At 39.0% G+C, this 21,416-nt stretch overlaps 1 protein-coding gene across 4 annotated transcripts in view; it reads right to left on the bottom strand.

Moving 5' to 3' along the window:
* HIBCH (3-hydroxyisobutyryl-CoA hydrolase) overlaps positions 1-21,416 on the bottom strand; it is a 90,858-nt gene that overhangs the window by 3,841 nt on the left and 65,601 nt on the right. For 3 of the 4 annotated variants that reach the window (XM_068544786.1, XM_068544784.1, XM_068544785.1), the window contains 3 exons: positions 19,160-19,218; positions 18,368-18,449; positions 4,055-4,174 (listed from right to left, as the gene is read on the bottom strand). In XM_068544786.1, coding sequence (XP_068400887.1) covers positions 4,055-4,174; positions 18,368-18,449; positions 19,160-19,218 — 261 coding nt within the window. Of the gene's footprint in view, positions 1-4,054; positions 4,175-14,506; positions 15,805-18,367; positions 18,450-19,159; positions 19,219-21,416 lie in introns of those variants that run through there. The other variant, XM_068544787.1, reaches the window with a different exon arrangement.

Below are 21,416 nucleotides of genomic sequence, written 5' to 3'. Positions count from 1 at the left end.
CAAGCCTTTCCCCCCGCCCTTTATTCTATCTTGGCAAAATCTCAGCACCAGCTGAACCCTACTATTTACCTCTGCCTGTGTTCGAGCAGCTAAAATCTTACTGCAGAAAAATCATACAACTGTGACTGGCTTCGTTTAAAATTCATGATCACAAATCTCAAACAGGCATGGAAAACTGCCTCACAATCCATGTTCTCTCCCCCACTGCAAGATAATGACTTCAACTGTCTTCTGTCCCCTCAACCTCTTCCCCTAGCAAGTTCTACTCTTTACACTATATTCTCAGCTAATGAGTTAACCTTCTACTTTATTAAAAAAAAAAAAAAAAAAAAAAGAGATGCCCTAAGACAGAACATTCTCTTCTTCCCACTAAAACATCTGCAGCCCAACTACAGCCATCTGCACATACCTTCCCTTTCCCGTCTAAGGAGGAAGGGACCCACCCCTGCCAAAGGCCAATCCTCCCCTGCCTTCCCATTCATATGCCCTCTTCTCAAGGACTAAGCCTGAGAAGGTCACCTGTCTCTCTTTTCCTGCCATCATCAATGTAGGCAGTATAACTTAGTTAGTGGTTGAGTGCATGCAGTTCAAATGTCTGGGTTCACCTCCTAGCTCTACTACACAGTAACTACGTGACCTTGGGCTAGTAATTTCTCTAACTCCCAGTTTCCTTATATGAAATGGTAATATCAACACATCCATCCTAAGATTATCTTAATCCACATTCCAGCACAGCGTCTGACACATAGCAAGTGTTCAGTAAATGTTAACTATTATTAGTATCATCAACATAATCCTTTTTCCCTATTGGCTCATTCCCAATCATTTACAAACATGTTCTAGTATCTTCCAAAGGAAATCTCACTTGATTCCACAGTCCCAGCTTCTACCCTACTTCCGTTTCAAGAAGAACACAGTCTTCAATTCTTCACATCCCATTTACTCACTTCCCCTCCAGCTTACCACACTGCAACTTCTGCCTCAACACACCCCTGAGATGGCGTGCCAAAATCATCTGTAACTTCAGTACTGCCAAATGCAAAGCATGCCTTTATCCTCGTCTCCTAGAGGCTTTGGCAGTGTTCCCTCCTCTCCTGCTTTCATGACACGACGCTCTCCTGGTTCTCCCACCTCTGTCCGTTCTCTCTTCCACTGCTCATTTTCCTTCTATATGATCTTATCCACTCTAAACTCAACACATCAGTGCCTGAGTGATCAGTTCTGTTAAAAATAAGATCCTGTCCCTCCTCTGCTCAAAAAACATCCAGTGCCTTCCCATTTCACTCAGAACAAAAGCCAAAGTCTGATAAAGACCTCCACGGCCATGTATGCTCTGCACAGCCCTTCCCTACGCTGTCCGCTCTGACCTCCTTTCTCTCTCACTCACCGACCACGCCTGCCCCACTCCATCAACGAGGCCCCCCTGCGGTTCCTAGAACAGGAAGGCCACCCCTCACCTCAGAGCTCTGTACTTCAGGTGCCCTGCAGATAGGTGCATGGCTCGCTCCCACACTCCTTTCAGGTTTTCACTCAAAGAACATCATCTCAGTGAGGTCTTCTCTGGTCTTCCTGTCTACAAGTTCAACTCCTAACCCCCTGTATTCCATACCCTCCTTCCCGATTTACTTTTGCTCCTTAGCACCCGTAATAATATACTACATATTTTACAAATTTATCTGTTTATAGTCTATCTCCCCCACTATAAAGTAAGTTCCAGGAGGGCAGGGATGTCTCTGTTTTGTTTACCTATATATTAGTGCCTAGCACATGGTAAGCACTCTTATTTGTTAAGTAAGTAAATAAATCTCCAAAGTTTTCTTTTTTTTAATTGGCGTTAATGTCTCTCAGACTTAAATCTCTAACCTACACCTCTAAGCTCCAACTCCTAAATGTGTTCTTTCCTTCATATCCATCAAGGCCTATCAAGTCTATCTCCTACATTTGTCTTAACTCCATTTACTTCTCTCCACTGCCACTCTAGTCTAAGCCACTACTATTCTGCACCTGGATTACTGCAGTGAACTCATATCTGATCTCTACATCCACTCTGAACCCCCTCCCCAACCCCACCATCATTCAGTAGCAATAATTACCTTCCTAAAACCAAATCACCCCCTGCTGAAACCCACGAGGCTTTTCAACATTCTCATTTCTCACCCTTCAGGTCACAGATGAGCTGACATCTCAAAGATGTCTTCCTGGACCTACTTATTTAAAGGTTTCCCTTTGCTTCCCCCATTCCCTCTTGTCCTCACATCATTCTATCACCAACCCTGTATGTTTCTTCTAGAGCACTTACCACAATTTGTAATTATTTTACTTATTTTCTTTACTTGTTCTTTATAGTCTCAGGAGGCTATAAATTCCATGAGAACAAGGACATACACCAGCATAATACTTAGCACAGTGCCTGGCACATAGCTAAACATATTTGCTGAGAGAATGAAGGAAGGAGGGACTCAATCAATCCAGGCAGGACACTAAATGTACAGTGAAAAACAGGGACTGGGGGCTTCCCTGGTGGCGCAGTGGTTAGGAGTCTGCCTGCCAATGCAGGGGACGCGGGTTCGAGCCCTGGTCTGGGAGGATCCCGCATGCCTCGGAGCGACTGGGCCCGTGAGCCACGACTGCTGAGCCTGCGCGTCTGGAGCCTGTGCTCCGCAACGGGAGAGGCCGCAACGGTGAGAGGCCCGCGCACCGTGATGGGGAGTGGCCCCCGCTCGCTGCAACTGGAGAAAGCCCTCACACAGAGACGAAGCCCCAACACAGCCAAAAATAAATAAATTAATTAATTAATTAATTAAAAAAAAAAAAAAAAAAACAGGGACTGGGTGAGGTGTACCGGGTAGGGGTCAGGAGCGTGACCATCTGGTTTCACACGCCATGTCTCTGCCACTTAACAGCTGCACCACCTTAGGCAGGTTACTTTACTTTTCTATGCCACTGTTTCCTCATCTGTAAAGTGGAAACAATAATAGTACCTGCCTTCTGCAGACAGTGTAATATGTAACTGAGAGAATGCACATAAAGTCCTAGCATAGTACCTACTCATAATACACAGAAGACCTCAGCTGCCATTTACATCCTATGGAGTGACCTCAATATATGACTAATAGAGCTTAATTTATGGTTGGATGAACTATTTTGAATATCTTCACTATTTCAGGACATCGAAGACCATTAGGTATGTCTACTTTCTAGTTATTAAACATAATATTTCCTTTAGGCCATGAGTGTATTAATCTAAGGGTCCTCTACACATAACACAAAAGAGATAATTCTGCTTTAAAAGAGTTTATCTGGGGACTCCCCTGGTGGCCCACTGGGTAAGACTCCGCGCTCCCAATGCAGGGGGGCCTGTGTTTGATCCCTGGTGAGGGAACTAGATCCCACATGCATGCTGCAACTGAAGAGTTTGCATGCCACAACTAGGAGTCTACATGCTGCAACTAATAAGTCCGCATGCCGCAACTAAAAGATCCCACATGCCGCAACAAAGATCCTGTGTGCCGCAACGAAGACCCGGCACAGCCTAAATAAATAAATAATATATTTTTTTAAAGAGTTTATCTGGAAGAATAAATCACTATGACTCTGAAATATTTCATGAAATCAATAATATTCTATGTGATTATTGCCTATTTTAAGTGTATCTATAATGGTATTTTCAATGCTAATCTATTAATTAAAACATATAATAGACTAATAACTTCCCTTTGTGCATTTAGACTTAGAGAATTTATGCTTCTTGCCCAAGGTCAGAGACTATGCCTGAAAAATGGTTAAAATTTCTATTCTGAATTTCACATGAGGTTACAGTCCTTCTTACAATTACATGCAAAGGTAACTGCTGTTTCATAAAGGCTTATTAACAATCTGTGAGCAATATTCCCCCGTGCCTTAAGCTAACTGGCCTGTTGTATTTTCATAGAGTAGATTTATAGACAGTTTCAATTTTCTTGTTTATAAATTTTCTATATTTTACATGTTCTACAATGAACATATACAACTTTCATAACTAGAAAATGACAATATTTTAAAGAAAAATTCTTACCATACAAGCTTGACTCAGCCGATATTCCATAGTTAATACTTCCTGCAAGGTCTTGGAAGACCCCTCCATGAGTTGCCTTAGTGTGATCTTTAGGGATGTTGGAGACATTTTATTAATTACCTATTAGAGAAAAAATTTACTAGTTTTAGCCCAATAGTTCCTTTACTGCTTATAATAAACTAGCTGAGTTTTGATATAAATCATATTAAAATTTGTTCCTTAAAAATACTTTCATACAACAAAGTCTCATAAAAATAAGATTATGCCTTAGCCTAATCCTGCCAAAGCACCAAACAAAAATCTCTAATCCGGTACAACAAAACAGATCATTCTACAAGTGGAATAAATTCTATACCCATAACTGAAGTAATAAAGTACATCTACATTTTGTAGCCTGCCTGACATAAATTATCATCTCAACTACGTAATAAGCAAGCAGTGATTATGCCTAAATAAAACTAATACACATCTCACGAAGCGCTAATGTATCAGAAGACAGACATTTCACTTTACAATATAAAGAAAGTGAAGGAGTAGAATACGGTAGCTCCTCCTTCCCACTTCGTGACTCTAGAGAAGTGTCTTAACTGAACTACAGTCTTCACCTAAAAATAAATCCACTTACCTTGGAAGTAAAGAGAGAGACAATAATTCAAGGTATTGTGACATGGTCTTCTCTAGTACTTAAATATTTGATAAAGTAAGAAATACAGGCCTGACTCCTTGGCTACAATGCTATGCCACTTCCTTCTGAATTTAAAGATGCTATTACTGATACTCCAATACATCTGTATGGCTGTGAATACAACAGCTGCTGCAGGAGGTCCCATTACATGCGTATAAATCTGAGGCTTGCCCTTTCCTTTATAATTGCAATATATAGTTTTCAGGCATGTTGTTGGGCGACTGTCTCAAAGGTATGAATTTCACTTTCTGAGTTCAGAGAACTCCCCACATCAAGATTCCAGGTTCTTTGTATCATCCTCAAGCCTGCAACAGATTCAGAGAACAGACTGAGTGGGTAGGGCAATATCTTTATCTTACCAAGCAGTTGCCAGAGCTTAAATAGATGACTACTGTACAGGAAAAGTTGAGGGAAGATTTGTACCCTACCTACAGCCACAATGCTGAAGAGAAGATGAGAAGGAGAGAGAAACAATTAAGTCTTTTATGACTCTAGTTCATATTCGCAGGAACTCATTCTTCTGCCCTCAGCGCTGTATGGACATGATCCCATTCAAGGCCCTGAGAGCGATCCTACTCCATGTTCTCACCTTTCTGGCTGCAGGCCACAAGGATGATGGCACCCCTGCAACAGTCTGCGTACTGTGCTGGGGGCCCATCCTTTCCATAGGCAAGTAGGTAATGGGTCCATTTTATTGCCAAACCCAGTAGTTTTCTCTGGTCAGAGCAATGCCCATGTTATCACAATGAAGACCTAGAAGAACTTCATTCACAATGCTAAAAGGTGTACTTAAGGGAGGGACACAGCTACCTTCTATCTTTTCTAGTCTGCAAAAACAATGAAGCTACAATTCCCTTTCCACCAGGGCTGCAGTGTGCAAGCTCACAATTATGTACCTCACTCAGTACTATTGTTATGATTAACTGCCTACGTCCTCAATTCTTAGTTTGGTACTTTATGTGCCATCTAGACACAAAACTCCGTCTCTCGCTATACTTCCTCACCTGGCTACCAATTAATTTCATAAGAAAGGCCACTTAAGGTCCCCAGTTGTCTGTGCTTGTGCCATATACACAAACTAGAAAAAAAAAATGGGAAGAAAATTTCATTAAAAAAGCTCCATTGGTTCAGACATTTCATGAAATATTAAAAGATGTTTTCATAAGACAGATATAATAGAAGAAGAAACTGTAGTCTCCAACCACTCAATACGCCGGCACTTCAGCACAGAGGCTAAGGTTTTGGACTCTAGAGTGAGACAGCTCTGAGGTGGAATCTCAGCTCCACTACCTCCTACATGATTGACCTTAGTTTCCTCATTTGTGAAATGAAGATAATAAATATTACCCACTTCATAAATGGCATGGCAATACAGGATAGTGCAATGTGTCAGAAAGCAAGCAAATCAGGGAAGGGAAGGAACATTTACTGAGCACATTTTCCTTAGCTCTCAGGCAAGTACGTTCACACATATGCACATTTTACAAATGAGGACACCAGACTCATGAATTTGTCCAAGGTCACACAGAGCAGGAATCCAAACCTAAGCCAGCCAACTCCAAAGCCTACCTCCTCATACTATATGAGGCTATAAAAGTAATCAAGAAGGTCAAAGGCTGAAGAAACGTCAAAAAGAACAAAGATGGAGGAGAGGACATTGTGTCAGGTGAAGAAGTGAATAAAAACTTGTTTGTGGGGACTTCCCTGGTGGCACAGTGGTTAAGAATCTTCCTGCCAATGCAGAGGACATGGGTTCGAGCCCTGGTCCGGGAAGATCCCACATGCCGTGGAGCAACTAAGCCCGTGCGCCGCAATTGCTGAGCCTGCACTCTAGAGCCCACGAGCCACAACTACTGAAGCCCACGAGCCACAACTACTGAAGCCCATGTGCCTAGAGCCCGTGCTCCACAACAAGAGAAGCCACTGCAACAAAGAGGAGCCCCCGCTCTCAGCAACTAGAGAAAGCCCACGCAGCAACAAAGACCCAATGCAGCCAAAAATAAATAAATAAATAAATTTATTTTTAAAAAAACTTGTTTGTGTAATTTCAATGGCAAAGAGGAAGATAAAGTCAGGAGAGTAGCTTGAGGAAAAACAGAGTCAAGGAAAGGCTTTTTTATAAGGGTAGGAAAGCTTCGAAAATGATAGAAGAAAATATGCCACTAACTCAAGAAGGTAAAATTGAAGATACTGAAAGAGGGAGATGGCTGATGCAATTAGTTCCTAGAGGAGGCAGAAAAGGATGAAATAAGACCACAGATGGGGATGTTTCCCTTGACAAGGAAGTGGGACACATTAGAGCAGCGGTCCCCAACCTTCTTGGCACCAGGGGCTGGTTTCGTGGAAGACAGTTTTTCCACGACGGGGTTGGGGGGATGTTCAGGCAGTAATGCCAGGGATGGGGAGCGGCAGATGAAGCTTCGCTCGCTCGCCCGCCGCTCACCTCCTGCTGTGCAGCCCGGTTCCTAACAGGCCAAGGACTGGTACCGGTCTGCGGCCCGGGGCTTGGGGACCCCCGTGTTAGAGGAATCAAAGAAGGGATGATGGAAGAGCATTAAAGGAGCTAACATAGCTTCATTCATTATAAAGGGAACACAGACTGTTTTGGAAATTTTGATTAATGATTAGGACTTGGATCTTTAGCTAAGCCAGAAATGTGTATGGATACAACCCTGCGCCCACCCATACAACTAACTGAGTGGACACATTTCTGCTTATTAGAGGAGCACTGGTCAGTGTTCTAACCAATTTATCTGACCCTTTAAAGATTAGTTGTCTCCTGCATATCAAATAAGCCAACTTCTTTTTTCCTTTATTTTTATCAAATGATTCACATTCTCATCTCAATTCAACAATATTACTGAGCATTTATTATGCATTAGACACTTCAGGGGAGACAATAATCAACAGCACACGGTCCTTGCACTCAAAGCATTATGAGCACTATAATCACCGCCTTTTGGGTAAGAATCCTAGGAACCCTTCTTTTGGCTAAGTTTTATTTATTAAGTCCTAGGAAATTTACCACAAAAGGAAAACTCAGGATAATGCCTCTGACCCTCTCCTCAGGAGTCTACCACAACTCTCAATAATATACAGTCTAACATGAATTATCAAGAGAAAAACAGTATTCAACAAGCCTACTGATTACAATTAGAAAATTTCTACCAAGTAGGACTCAGAGTTGACTCAAGGGCTATAACAACTATTTCTCTGATTCACTAAGAGATCTTAGAAAATGATCTCTTGAGTTCTTTCCTTTATAAAAAAGGATATCACGTGTAACATTCTTTAAAAGTCTAGGCTCTGCCAGTTTTAATCTCAAAAGAAGGAACACTAACAGGAATTCAAGTAAATTTAGATCATTTTACTTTTTAAAAATGCATTAAAAAATAGAGCTGATACTGACTTACATTACATACAGGGTAAAGACAATGAACAGGAAATGAGAGCTTAAGAAGCTAATTAAAGGCAACAAATTAGCTTATTCTTCATCTAACTCAAAAGAATACATAAAGGTATAGGAAAAATATAAATGGGTGTAATTTTGCTCTCCTCTGAAAAATGGCTACAGCATATTTCCAATTTATTAATATATTATGATGAACTTTCTAATCATTCCATTAAAAAACCAAATTCACTACTTGTAAAAACTTTCGTTGAACCGTTAAAAATGCCATCAAGATAAAAGTTTAAGTAAGCCACAGACAGTAACCACTTAAGAAGTGTTCAATGTACATTATAGAGGTCAGAGGAGAAGGATAAATCATTTGCTCATATTATACTATAGAAAATTATTTAATTTGAATAGCTGATACTTTAAAATACTTGCAAGGCACGAGAGAAATAAATCAGTGCAAAACAGGTCAAAACAAATTATTTGAAAGCATATAGAAAACATTTTGAGTAGAAACAATGTTTTCTACGAGGGCAAATGACACTTAGAAAATAAAAAACGAAGGAATACTATAATTAGAAACACTTTATACAGTTGGATTTTTAACTTAAGAAAAATCTAAAATAGTATATCCAATCACTTTTTAAAAAGGCCATAAGAACATAAACATAGTTAAAACAACAGATCTCAAAACCCCAAAATAACAAACTCCTGTTCTACATTATAGTTGGTTAATGTAAAGAGTTTGTAATGAAATCTCTCATTTATGGATCATTATGGATCTGCCCCAAATCTTCAGGACACCTTCTCCACATTTTGAACACAAAATTTCTGTTCAATAAATGCCACCATTAAGAGAGAAAAAAGGCAAGTAACAGATAGAAGGAAGATATATGCAGTACATGTACTGGATAAAGGACTTAATTAGCAGAAGATAGAAATAATTCCTACAAATTAACAGTAATAATAAAAAAGATTTAATAGGCACTTTGCAAGGAAGGATACCACAGCCAATAAAGGTATGAATTGATGCTCAACCCCATTAGTCATCATGGATGCAAATTAAAACCACTAAGCAATGCTATTTTATATACACCAGAATGACGAATAAGAAAAAGACAAACAATATCAAGTGTTGGTGAGAATGTAGAGCAACTTAGTATCCAATGTAAATTGGTACAACCATATTGGAAAACTTTTTGACAGTAACTACTAAGATAAATGTACATGCTTTCAATTAAACAGAGGCCATCTAACTGAGGTGCCCTTAATGCTTTAGTAGACTGTAAGCAAACCAAAATCTAAGCCTGTAATGCCTCAAGGTTAAAAATCGAAACCTAAGGACAGACAATCATAAATAGCCAATTAGCCTTTCCCAAATAAAGCAACTGCTTAAGCTACAGCCAATCAATATTTCCTTGCTTTGCTTCCACCTCCTCTGCATAAAAGGCTTCCCCTAAGCTCGTATCAGTAGAGCTTTTCTTACCACTTCTGGTTTGGTGCTGCCTGATTTAGATTAATTTTTGCTCAAAAAAACTATCAAAATTCTTAATATGCTTTAGTGTATCTTTTAACAACGTGTGATGACTTTGCAGTACTACTCCTGGGTATATACAGAAATGCATATCTTTGTTAACAAAAGACACAGACAAAATTGTTCATAGCAGCATTATTTCTAACAGTAAAAACCTACAAACAACCCCAAATGTCCACGAACAGTAGAAATAAATAAATAAAATGTGATATATCACACAATGGAATAACTTAAAGCAATAAAAACAAACCACTGCTACATACAACATTGGTGAACCTCACAAATACAATGCTGAGCAAAAGATAGACAGAAAACTATATGATTTTATATATAACTCAAAAACAAAATCTATGGTGTTAAAAATCAGTATATGGTTAGCCTAGGGAGAGGTAGTGACTGGGATGGGACTCAATAAGACATATCGAGTGCCTAATTTATTCTGGGTGTTCGTTATGTTTATGTTGTAAAATTTTTTCAGTTATACATTATAACCTTCCTGTACTTCAAAAAAAATGAATCCTTAAAATACATACACACTCAGAAAAAATTCACTGAATTCAGGCTCTTTAGTTTAACATAAGGCTCCTCACAGTCTGGTTCCAATCATCTTTTTGGCCGTATTTTCTGACACTTTACTCCTTGTTCCCAGCTCTGCATTCTCCTAACATTTGTCCTTTGAGTATGTGCTTTGTTCTGTCTGATATACCCTTTGCCACTTGACAACTCATTCCCATCTTTTATTCTCTGCTCAGAGGTCTCCTCTGCGAAGCCTTTAAGACTCCTTCCACCATTTTCTGGACACCCACAATAATTTGTGCAAGCCTCTAGCTTAGTAGCACTTACCATATTTTGTTTATGCGTCTATTCCACTGGATTGTGAACTCCCTCTGAGAACAGGTACTGGATTTTCATTTTTGAAACTCAGTGGCAGCACAGCACCTTACCCATTCATTCATCATACCTACCATGTGAAATGCTCTGTGACAGGTGTCTGGAAATACAGGAATAAGCAAGCTTCTCAGCAGCTTATAGTCTGCTATAGATGGCACTCAATAAAGCAAAAAGACAGGAGCAGTAGAGAGAAAAGGACACATAATGGGGACAGGGACAAGCAGGTAGAGGTCTTTACGGAATAACACTGTCACTTTTATGGTGTTCAGCACTAAATGTCTGAAGCTTTGTTGTGCTGTTTTAAGGCTTAAAAGGGAAATATTTCTTAGCATTTGTCCTTGGGATTGAATGAAATTAAGTGGAAGGTAGAATTTAAGCCACAGTAAGTCACATCATCTGTTATTTTAAAACCAAGTGGCATAAGCCCCTGTTATATCCTGTCTGTTAAACAGGTCTTTGATTTTTTTAACTAGTTTATATCAACTGTCGTTAAGAGTTATGTTTTGCTATGAACTGTGAATATTTTTTTAAATAATCATCTTATACATTATGTACTTCTATCTATAAATCTTTTCCAGAAATGTTCAGATTGACCCAAAAAACAATAGAAACACAAAATACCTAAACGAGTTGGTCTACTTCACCGAATACTGCAGCTTCACAGACATATTTTTATTTTTAAATATTTTTTCACCATTCTGGAGGGTCATATTGTTTTAAAGAAATGGGCACTAATATTTCTTTCCTCTTATAAAAGGCTTAGAACCAGTCCAAGAAGAGTGCTTTTTGCAACCTTAAGATTTTTCCGGTAATTTCTTAAAAGCATTAACAATTAAAAAAAAATGAAAAGACAGTATCTAAAGATGCAGGTACTCCTGTTTGATGATATCCTAAATGCTCATGATAGCACTTAAGGGTCACTAAGCTCCATCAGTGGACTGGGAACTGTTTTCTCTTCCTGTCTACATAAATTGATGCATTTTCCCCTTAAGGTTTATTGTGCTCTTTCCCAAAGGAACAATGCATCCATCGACACTGCCATTCAGTTACTCTTATTAATAGCAATTAACTGCACAGTGTAATAGGTACCTTCAGCAAATATAATGCCCACTTCTATAGGTCAAACTGTTTTTTAAACATAATTTGACATATCATTTTATTTTTTAAGTAGTTAGCCTTACTGAGATGTAATTTACGTATGATAAAATTCACTCATTTTAAGTGCATAGGTCCATAAATTTTGATAGATGTATACAGTTGTACAACTACCCCACAATCAAGATATAGAACATTTCCATCACCCCAAAGAGTTCTACTTCCCTCAGTTCTATCCCCGGGCAGTTGATTTGTTTTCTGGGCCTACAGTTTTGCCTTTTCCAGAATTTCATAAAAATAAAATCACACAGTAGGTAGTCCTTGTGTCTGCCTTCTTTCACTTGGCATAATGCTTCTGAGATTCATCCAAGCTGTTTAATGTATCAGCTCATCCCTTCTTATAGTTGAGTATAATATTCCACTGTATGAATATATCACAATCTGTTTACTCATTCAATACTTATAGGGATTGGACTGTTTCCAGTTTGGGGCTATTATAAAGTTACTATGAACATGTGAGGACAAGCACCTGTGTGGACAAAAGTTTACACTTTTCTTGGGTAAATCCCTAGAAGTGGGATTGTTGGATCTTACAGTAAGTGTACATTTAACTTTATAAGAAACTGCCAAACTGCTTTCCTGCCAGCAATATGCAAGTTGTAAGTGCTCCACATCTTTACCAACACTTGGTGTTGGTACTGTCAACCTTTTAAATCTTAGCCACTCTAATGGATGCAGAGCAACATCTCACTGTGGCTTTAATTTGCCTTTTCCTAAAGATTAAAGATCTTGAGCATTTTTTCATGTGCTTCCTGGCCATTCATGTATCTTCTTCGGTGACATGTCTAGATTTCCCATTTTTAGTTGTGCTGTTTACATTTTTATATTGTATATGTGGTGGATTAAAGTCCTGTTATCAGATACATGTTTTACAAATACTTCCTCCCAATCTGTTGCTTCCTCATTTTCCTGATAGTGTCTTTCAAAGAGGAAAAGTGTTTTATTATAATAAAGATTTATCAATTTTTTTCTTCTGCAGTTCCAGCTTTTTGCATTAAAAAGAAAATCTTAGCTAGCCCAAAGTCACCAAGATTTTCTCCTATGTTTTCCTTTAGAGTGGTATAGTTTTACTGCTTACATTTACGTTCGTAATACATTTTGAATTGCATATAGTGTGAAGGAGCTCAAAGCATGTCACCCCAAGATACGCCATGTTGTCATATTGATTATTTTGAGTTAAAGGCACTTGGGAAACAATAGGTGTAAGAAGGGCACTCTGGGGGCTTCCCTGGTGGCGCAGTGGTTGAGGATCTGCCTGCCAATGCAGGGGACACGGGTTCGAGCCCTGGTCTGGGAAGATCCCACATGCCGCGGAGCAACTAAGCCCGTGAGCCACAACTACTGAGCCTGAGCATCTGGAGCCTGTGCTCCGCAACAGGAGAGGCCGCGACAGTGAGAGGCCCGCGCACCGCGATGAAGAGTGGCCCCCACTCGCCGCAACTGGAGAAAGCCCTCGCACAGAAACGAAGACCCAACACAGCCAAATAAATAAATAAATAAATAAATAAAAATTAAAAAAAAAAAAAAAAAAAAGAAGGGCACTCTGACCCTCCTTTTCTTCCTGAAAGCAGGAGATACAACCCCCATGTGAAAGGTACCCTCCCTGTGCCAGGAGGAAGGAAGCCATTCTGATCACCAGAGACAGGGAATCTGGGGCCAAGAAATCTGTACAAACGAACCTTCTTAAATTAACCCTTATCTTCCTAGTTACTTCTTCACCATTTACTACTCCTAGCCAAAAGTTATTTGTCTTGTCAATTCTTCACAAATTTATTGTTTCTTTGTCTAAAAGGTATACAAGCTTCCTGCTCTGGTCATTCCTCAGGTATTCAATTCTCTTGTACAGACACCCATGTACATGTAAAAATTTAATAAAATTTGTATACTCTTCTCCTTTTAACCTGTCTTATGTCAGTCTGATTCTTAGGCCCAGCCAGAGAACCTAAGAGGATAGAGAATTTTTTCCTCCGCTACAAGGGCAAGGTAAGAGTCAATAACTTTTTTTTTTTCCTTGCATATGGATATCCAATTGTTCCAGAACCATTTGTTGAAAAGACTATCTTTTCCCCACTGAATTACCTTGGGAGTTCAGAGCAAGTATTACTCTAGTATTAATTTACGCCCACTACTAAAGTGTAAATCTTCTGGCTGATGGGAATATGAACACTTCCCAGACCTGTGTGAGACTTGCTAACTGTTCACAGACTATTGCTTTCCTGTGACTCTTTCCCTGCTCTTGTGGAGTTTTACCCATAACACGTACAGATCAATATTCTGGAAACTCCTGCAGGAAGAAAGCTGAGTCAATCTTAGGGCTCTCTTGTTTGTTTCCCTTCTCTCAGGAATCACATGTGCTGCCTGCATTGTCCAAGCTCTATAAATACTTGTTTCATACGTTTTGTCCAGTTTTCTAGTTGTTTACAGAACAATTCCTGTAGCAATTTTCTTGAATATCGGTCACTTTATTTTTAAATAGTACAGTATACAGGTAATTCTCAAAGCTTACAGAAAGATTAGTAATCTTTTAAGTTTAATTTCTCGTTTTAATACTTTGCTGCTCCTCTTTCTTAAAATCTATGCCCTGGTTATCTTTCTTAGTTCTCCTGTTTTCCCTCCAATTTTTCAGTGCATGAATTCTTTATAGAGGCCTGTCATATTCTTGTATGTTAACTTCTTCAAGTAAAAACTGAGTTTCATTTACTCTTCATGAAATGAGCATTTTAAAATAAAAAAAATACATAAATCTCACATTAGTGATTAGAAAGAAGAAATCCCAAAAAATCTAATAAGAGTTTTCTAGTACTGGAAAAGGAAAGTATACGCCCTCTCTCTAAGCCTTTAACACAGCAGGATATCCTACATCAGTAACAAGAAAACACCTAAAAGACAAGTCAAAAGCAACACTGGTTTCCCTGGCCATTTGCTCAGGACCACCTTCCTGGACACTAATTTGACTCACTGCTCTCTGCTCTTGTTTCTCTGCCTCTCTTGGCCGTAGACTTCATTCCCCAGCCCTCCTAAGGACTGGTGACCCATTTAAATTCCTTCCTTGGATTAGTATCCTTGCTGAGAGTTGAGGCAAGGGAGGTCGTCTCAACTGCTTCTAGCCATGACTCCTTTGATTACTGACATCACTTGTAATTCTGGAAAAGAAATACTTCTCTCATTGGCCCTGAAGAACCTTCTTTACTTTGGCAAGCTTGCTAGTCTCATTACCAGAAAAGGGAGATTGAAACAGGAGAGCACTTCCTACAAGTCAACAACAATAACAACAAAAAACCCAATTAAAAAATGAGCAAAGAATTTAAACATATCTCCAAAGAAAATACAAATGGCCAATCAGCACATGCAAAGATGTTTAATATCACCAACCATTAGGGAAATGCAAATTAAAACCACAATGAGGGAATTCCCTGGTGGTCCAGTGGTTAGGACTCCACGCTTTCACTGCTAAGGGCATGGGTTCAATCTCTGGTAAGGGAACTAAGATCCCACAAGCCGCGTGGCGTGGCCAAAAAACAAAAACAAAAAAACCCCACAATAAGCTATCACCACCCCCAGCCATTAGGATGGCTATTTTTAAAAAAAAAAAAGACAGAAAATAACAAGCGTTGGCAAGGATGCAGAAAAACTGGAACCTCTGTGCACTGCTGTCGGTGGGAACATAAAATGGTGCACTTGCTATGGAAAAGAGTGTGGAAGTCCTCAACACATTAAAAATAGAATTACCATGTGATGCAGCAATTCCACTTCTGAGTATGTATTCAAAGAATTAAAAGCAGATATTTGTAAACCCATGTTCACAGCAGCAATATTAACAAGACCTAAAAGGTAGAAGCAACCCAAATGCCCATCAACAGATGGATGGATAAATAAAATGTGGCATAAACATACAATGGAATATTATTGAGCCTTAAAAAAGGAATGAAATTCTGGTACCTGCTACAACATGGGTGAAACCTGAAACGTCATGGTTAAGTGAAATAAGCTAGTCACAATAGGAAAAATGCTGTATGATTCCACTTATGCAAGCTGTCCACTGTAGTCAAATCCACAGAAAAGGAAAGCAGAATGGTGGTCGCCAGAGACTGGGAGGAGAAGGAAATGGGGAGTTATTGTTTAATGGGTATAAAGTTTCAGTTATGCAAGTTGAAAATATTCTGGAGATTGACTGCACAACAACGTGAATATACTTAACAATACTGAACTATACAGTTTAAAATGGTTCAGATGTTAAGTTTTACATTACATGTATTTGACCACAACACACACACACACACACACACACACACACACACACGTGAGAATACCGCAATGGGAGTCTTTGGTTAAGGTTTCTCTAGTATAAGCTACCCATCAGGGCATTTAAATAGCCCATTAGCTTACATGGATTGCTTGGCACCATGAACAACCTATACCAAAAGAGTGATTAAAAGGAGATTTGATGAATTCCAACCCACAGCATTATTTAAAAAAAGAAAAAAAAAGTGTATTGGAACTTAGGAGGAAAATCTAAGAAAGGACATTGGAAGCCATAAAATAAGGTACTACGAAAATTCCATCAGTTTTAAAGATGGAACTTCTTTACAACTTCCCCATATTTGTCAGTTTTTTTAGCCCGTATGTTATCCTATAGTGATTGGCAGTTAAAAATCTAAAGAAAGGATTGAAGAAAAACTGTATGTTTTTATTTAATGATAAGCAAGTATGTTGAAAAGATTATGTCCTTCCCCATGGACAATCCTAGAGAGAAAGGAACCCCTAAGACATGGAGTAGATGGCTGCAACTTCAAACATCAATACAGACTAGATCATTGGGACCTGCAGAAGGAAGGCAGGAATCCCTGAAGAGTCCACAGGGTCAGGAGCAATCCTTGAGGTTTATTGACACAAGTGTTAGAATCTTCTTTAAAAGTTGTTCAAACATGTGATCTGCAAACCTGTCACTGAAGCACTAACAACTATCTTCTCCTTCAGGGTTGTTTCTTGGTTTGTGTTTCTGGCTGACATAATTAAAAGAACCCCTATACCTAAGGCTCTGTCAGGGAAGCCTCAGTGGGAATTTCTGATCCCCACATCATGTTAACTCCCAGCAGATACTAATACTGTGGAGCCACATTCATTCAACAGAGCAGGTCAACTGAATAAAAATGAAAATCGTTCCTTCCAGTGAGGGTGCTTATGCTGATCCTAGCTGTGATGGGTGGCTTGCCAAGTACCCTCTTCTGAATGCAGAATAAACATATTGCCAGAGAAGTGGGAGGAAAACTGGAAGACCATCTGAGTCCTAGCCCTCAGTTCTGGGGTAGGCCAGTGGTTTTAAAATAATATGGTTAGTTGCTTATCTGTACTGCTTTTATACTATTCAATATATAGCCTATGAGGTAATGTGCTGCATGACTATTTTCAAATGAAATTACTAAGTGCATACTTAACCCTACTGCTGAAAAAACAAACAAACACAAACAGGAATGCTGGTTTCTATATTGCTCTGAAAACAAGAGAACCAACTTTCAAGTCAGAATCCTTGAAATATAAAATGATTATCTACATTTATGCAAACATTCCTGAAAACTGTTAACAGTAACATTACTTTTGTGAGTTAGGGAAATATATGGCTGGTCTACTTACTCTAATTTATGCCTATCCTTGAAAGTTAATAGAATTCCAATACTAAATAAGATCCTAAGAGACAAATTAATATTCCCTTAAGAATGAGGAAATGTTTTCATCTTCACAGGTAAGATTTAATTTAAATTTTTTGTCAGTAAGTTACCTGACAACTGAAATGCTATAACTATACCTGTAAATTGAAAAATACTATCACATAAAGAGAAACCACCTTTTCTTTCTAGTATAAGGAAACATACATTTTCTTTCCTTTGTCTAGAACTCTAAAGTACCCCAAGTTTCACAGTCACATGATAGTTCCATGAATGTCAGTATCCAATATGCACTCATTTACACAAAAACAGCTTTTCTTCTGCTGTTACCAGTTGAGTCATGTTGAAGAAAGATCAAAGTGTACCTAACACTGAGAAACACTGCTTAGGGCTTGGCTATGGCTGTAGATGGAGCCTATTGTTAGTTTAGAAAGGATCACTTTCTTATGAAACCTACTGCTAAAAAGACCATATACTGATGTGTTGCACATTAAATAGAACTTACAGACTAATGTCACAACTGCAATATATTATAAGGTGACTGTTCTCCATTGATCCAACCCTTCTAATAAAAACATCCCTGAACATTTCTCCCTCAAGACAAGGAGGACTACTGGAGATGAAGCATGCTTATGAAGTCCTTCCCTGTTATAGTCAAAGGACCTAAAAACAGCTTAGCTTTGTTATCAATATCCAGCAGGTAGACAAGGCATTTGGGTTTAGGTAAAGGTTTTGTGGAACTACTTTCTGGAGCTCAGCTGAGTTCAGGAAAAAAACTGTGCAGTGGGCTACGTCACCATCACAGAGTTCTGATGGGCAGTGGGCTATGTCACCATCACAGAGTTCTGATGTGCAGTGGGCTATGTCACCATCACAGAGTTCTGATGTGCAGTGGGCTACGTCACCATCACGGAGCTCTGACACCCCTCAGAGGCCTCCCTATCACAAGAATTCACCACTCTCATGGCAGAAACAATCTCTACATTACCTTCAACTGCTCTAGGGCAAAAGATGAACCATCTTGCTGTAAATTTTCAATAATCTGTTCCATAGTATTGGCTGAGAACCAACTATGAAAAAAAAGGGAAACATAAGATTTCAACAATGTGCAAGCGATTTCTTCTTTCCATGATAGCAATGAGTCTAAACACAGGCTTCCCCTAAACCCTATTTCAATAATGAAAAAATTTCCAACCTATATTACAGGATGATGAAATAGAACATTGTTTCTCTGGGTATTTGCAGTCTACCTTCACTAACGGGAAATAAAGCCTACATTTTCTCTTCTGCTTTCTTGCATCTATTATACATAATAAGTAAATCATGTCTTAACTGTCAAAAACTGATGCTTCTAAAATGTAATGATAGTTGCCTTATTTTCCAACAGTTTCCCTCCTCTTGTGTTTAAGTCAGTCTGTCAGTCTCTCAAATCATTGCACAAAACCTTTTGCTGATCAGCTTGATAAGACCTTCAGAGATGACTTTACAATGATAAAAGATAAGTTAATTCAATTGTTATTTTCTAGACTCTCTTCCCCATTAAAGAAATGTCTTGCACTAAAATGAATCAGCATGATAGATTACTTAAATATAATGAGTTTATTTCCCCCTGAAGGAGTGGGCAGGAAGCTACTTTCAAAGGTAACTAAAAATAACATCGCGTTATCTGATCTCAGAATTTGGTACATTATCAAACACAGCACAATTACAGTGTTAGTAAATTCAGTTTAATATAGTCTTTCCAAAGGAACAGATATAATTGACACCTCTCTTTAAGTACCTGTTTATTTTGTCCATGTGTTCCTCAAGTATAAAAGACTTGTCTTGATCAATCTTGGACTGTTTGAAAATAAAAATCCTTAATTAATTTGAAGCAGCTCAAATCTTAAAAATTCTTAAAATTTTCACCATATTTAATGGTATATTTTGTGGCAGATTGTAACTTTCACTCAAATTACATCCAGTCTCATAAATAACTACTACCATATGTTCAAAATTCAGACACTATGTATTACTCCAGACTAGCTCTTAAAACTATCAACAGCAAAAAATGTTCTTGTATTTTTATTTGTATGCCATTATATATGATTATGTTATCATTAAAGTGTGTCAATGAATTTAAGGATTTCAAGGGACCGAAGACGTCATCCTGCCCCAATTTCTGTCTGATATAGAAATCCCTACCACATCCCCGATTATCCCCACAGCACTGACCTCAAGGGGAAAAAAAACACTACCTCAGAAAAGAACTCATAAGTGCTTGAACAACTATAATTAGGATTTAAAAAAAAAATTTTTTTTGAACCAAAAATCAGCCCTCTCGTGTTTATAGTTCTAGTTAGTCCCCCTTGAGTTAATCTCTTCTCACACAGTGCAGTTTTGAGTCCCCTCACAATCCATGTCCTTCTTATGTACAAATTCCAGTTTATCAAGGTCATTCTTAAAGTGTGGTACATGTACCTTAGCTGCAGATGTGGCCGAATCATAGCAAAGTACAACAAGGTTCCACATACCCTTGTTTTGGATACAATGCTTTAAACAACAGGACTAACTCTAGGTTAGTTTTGGGGCAGTCCTATTATGCTGTGCTTTACACTGGGCAGTTAAAACTTTTTTTAAAACTGGTGCCATTGTAGGCTACATTTCTCCCATCCTGTACTTATGAATTTGGTACCTTGGACTGCAATACAATTATCTCTACTGTGATACTGTGATTTAAAATAAAAAATATGTATTTGGTCTTCGTCCATATATTTGGCCTTTTGTTCCAGGCTCACAGCTCCCAAAAACCCATGAAAATCCCTAAGTAGATCACCTTTTGTTATAATATTTGGTCTTTTGTCTTCGGTTCCTGAAATAAAGGTGAAATGGCTGTCTTTTGTTATTCACAACAAGCCCCTTTCAATCACACCTTTGTTTATGTTACTGAGGTGACTATAGGAAGGCCCTAAGGATGGGGGCTGGTTGCCAGGGGAACCAACCAAGGGAAGTTGCAGTCCCATACTCCACTATCTAATCCCACACCTCCCCCGTCTCCACCTCCAGTGAGGGGAAAAGGGCTGGAGATTGAGTTCGATCACCAATGTCAATGATTTAATCAATCATGCCTATATAATGAAGCTGTCATAAAAACTCCAAAGGATGGGGTTTGGAGAGTTTCTAGGTTGATGAACATGCAGGGAGAGTGAGTGGTTCACCCCAACTTCATGGGGACAGAAGCCCCTGGGCTTGAGGCCCCTCTGGACCTCACCCTATGTATCTCTTCATCAAGCTGTGCATTCATATCCTTCATAATAAACCAATAAATGTTGTGTTTCCCTGAGATCTGTGAGTCATTCTAGCAAATGATCAAACCCAAGGAGGGGGTCATAAGAACCCCAATTTATTGCCTGTCAGTGAGAAGTACAGGTGACAACCTGGGATTTGTGACTGGTGTGTAAAGTAGGGTCCATCTTGTGGGACTGGGCCCATTAAGTTGTGGGATCTGATGCGAACCTCAGATAGACAGTGTCAGCATTGAAAGGAATCATAAGACACCCAGCTTGTGTCCTGGAGAATTGCCTGATGTGTGGAAAACCAACACGTCTGGAGTCAGGAGTGTTGTGACTGTGGTAGTAGTGAGAAGGAAAGGAAAACACATGGAGTGTTTCCCCACACATCTATCAAATTTCACATTTTTACTATTAAACAGATCACTCTGAACTTGAAGTGGTTTTTTTTTTTTCACCAACATGTTTACCTAATTTAACTTAGTTTCAAATCAGTCTGATCAAAACGCCATCAACATTCTCATCCAAATCACTGAGGAAAACACTGACTAAGAGAAGGCCAAGACGGCTTCACTTACAGACTAATACCCAAACATTTAACAGAACTCCTTGGGAAGGCGCTTCAACCCCCCACCCGCTATAATCCATCCCGTGTTTACCCAATTTGACAACGTAAGAGGCTGTCAGATGCTTTGACAAAATCTGATGAAATGCTCACATGCTCTGTATTCATAGTCATACACTAACTATTCAGGGCCTGTGAATCTG

Source organism: Eschrichtius robustus, chromosome 5 (assembly GCF_028021215.1).
Source record: "Eschrichtius robustus isolate mEscRob2 chromosome 5, mEscRob2.pri, whole genome shotgun sequence".
Lineage (NCBI taxonomy): Eukaryota > Metazoa > Chordata > Mammalia > Artiodactyla > Eschrichtiidae > Eschrichtius > Eschrichtius robustus.
The sequence above is the reverse complement of the archived record's forward strand: the minus strand, read 5'-3'. Positions and strand labels throughout refer to the sequence as shown.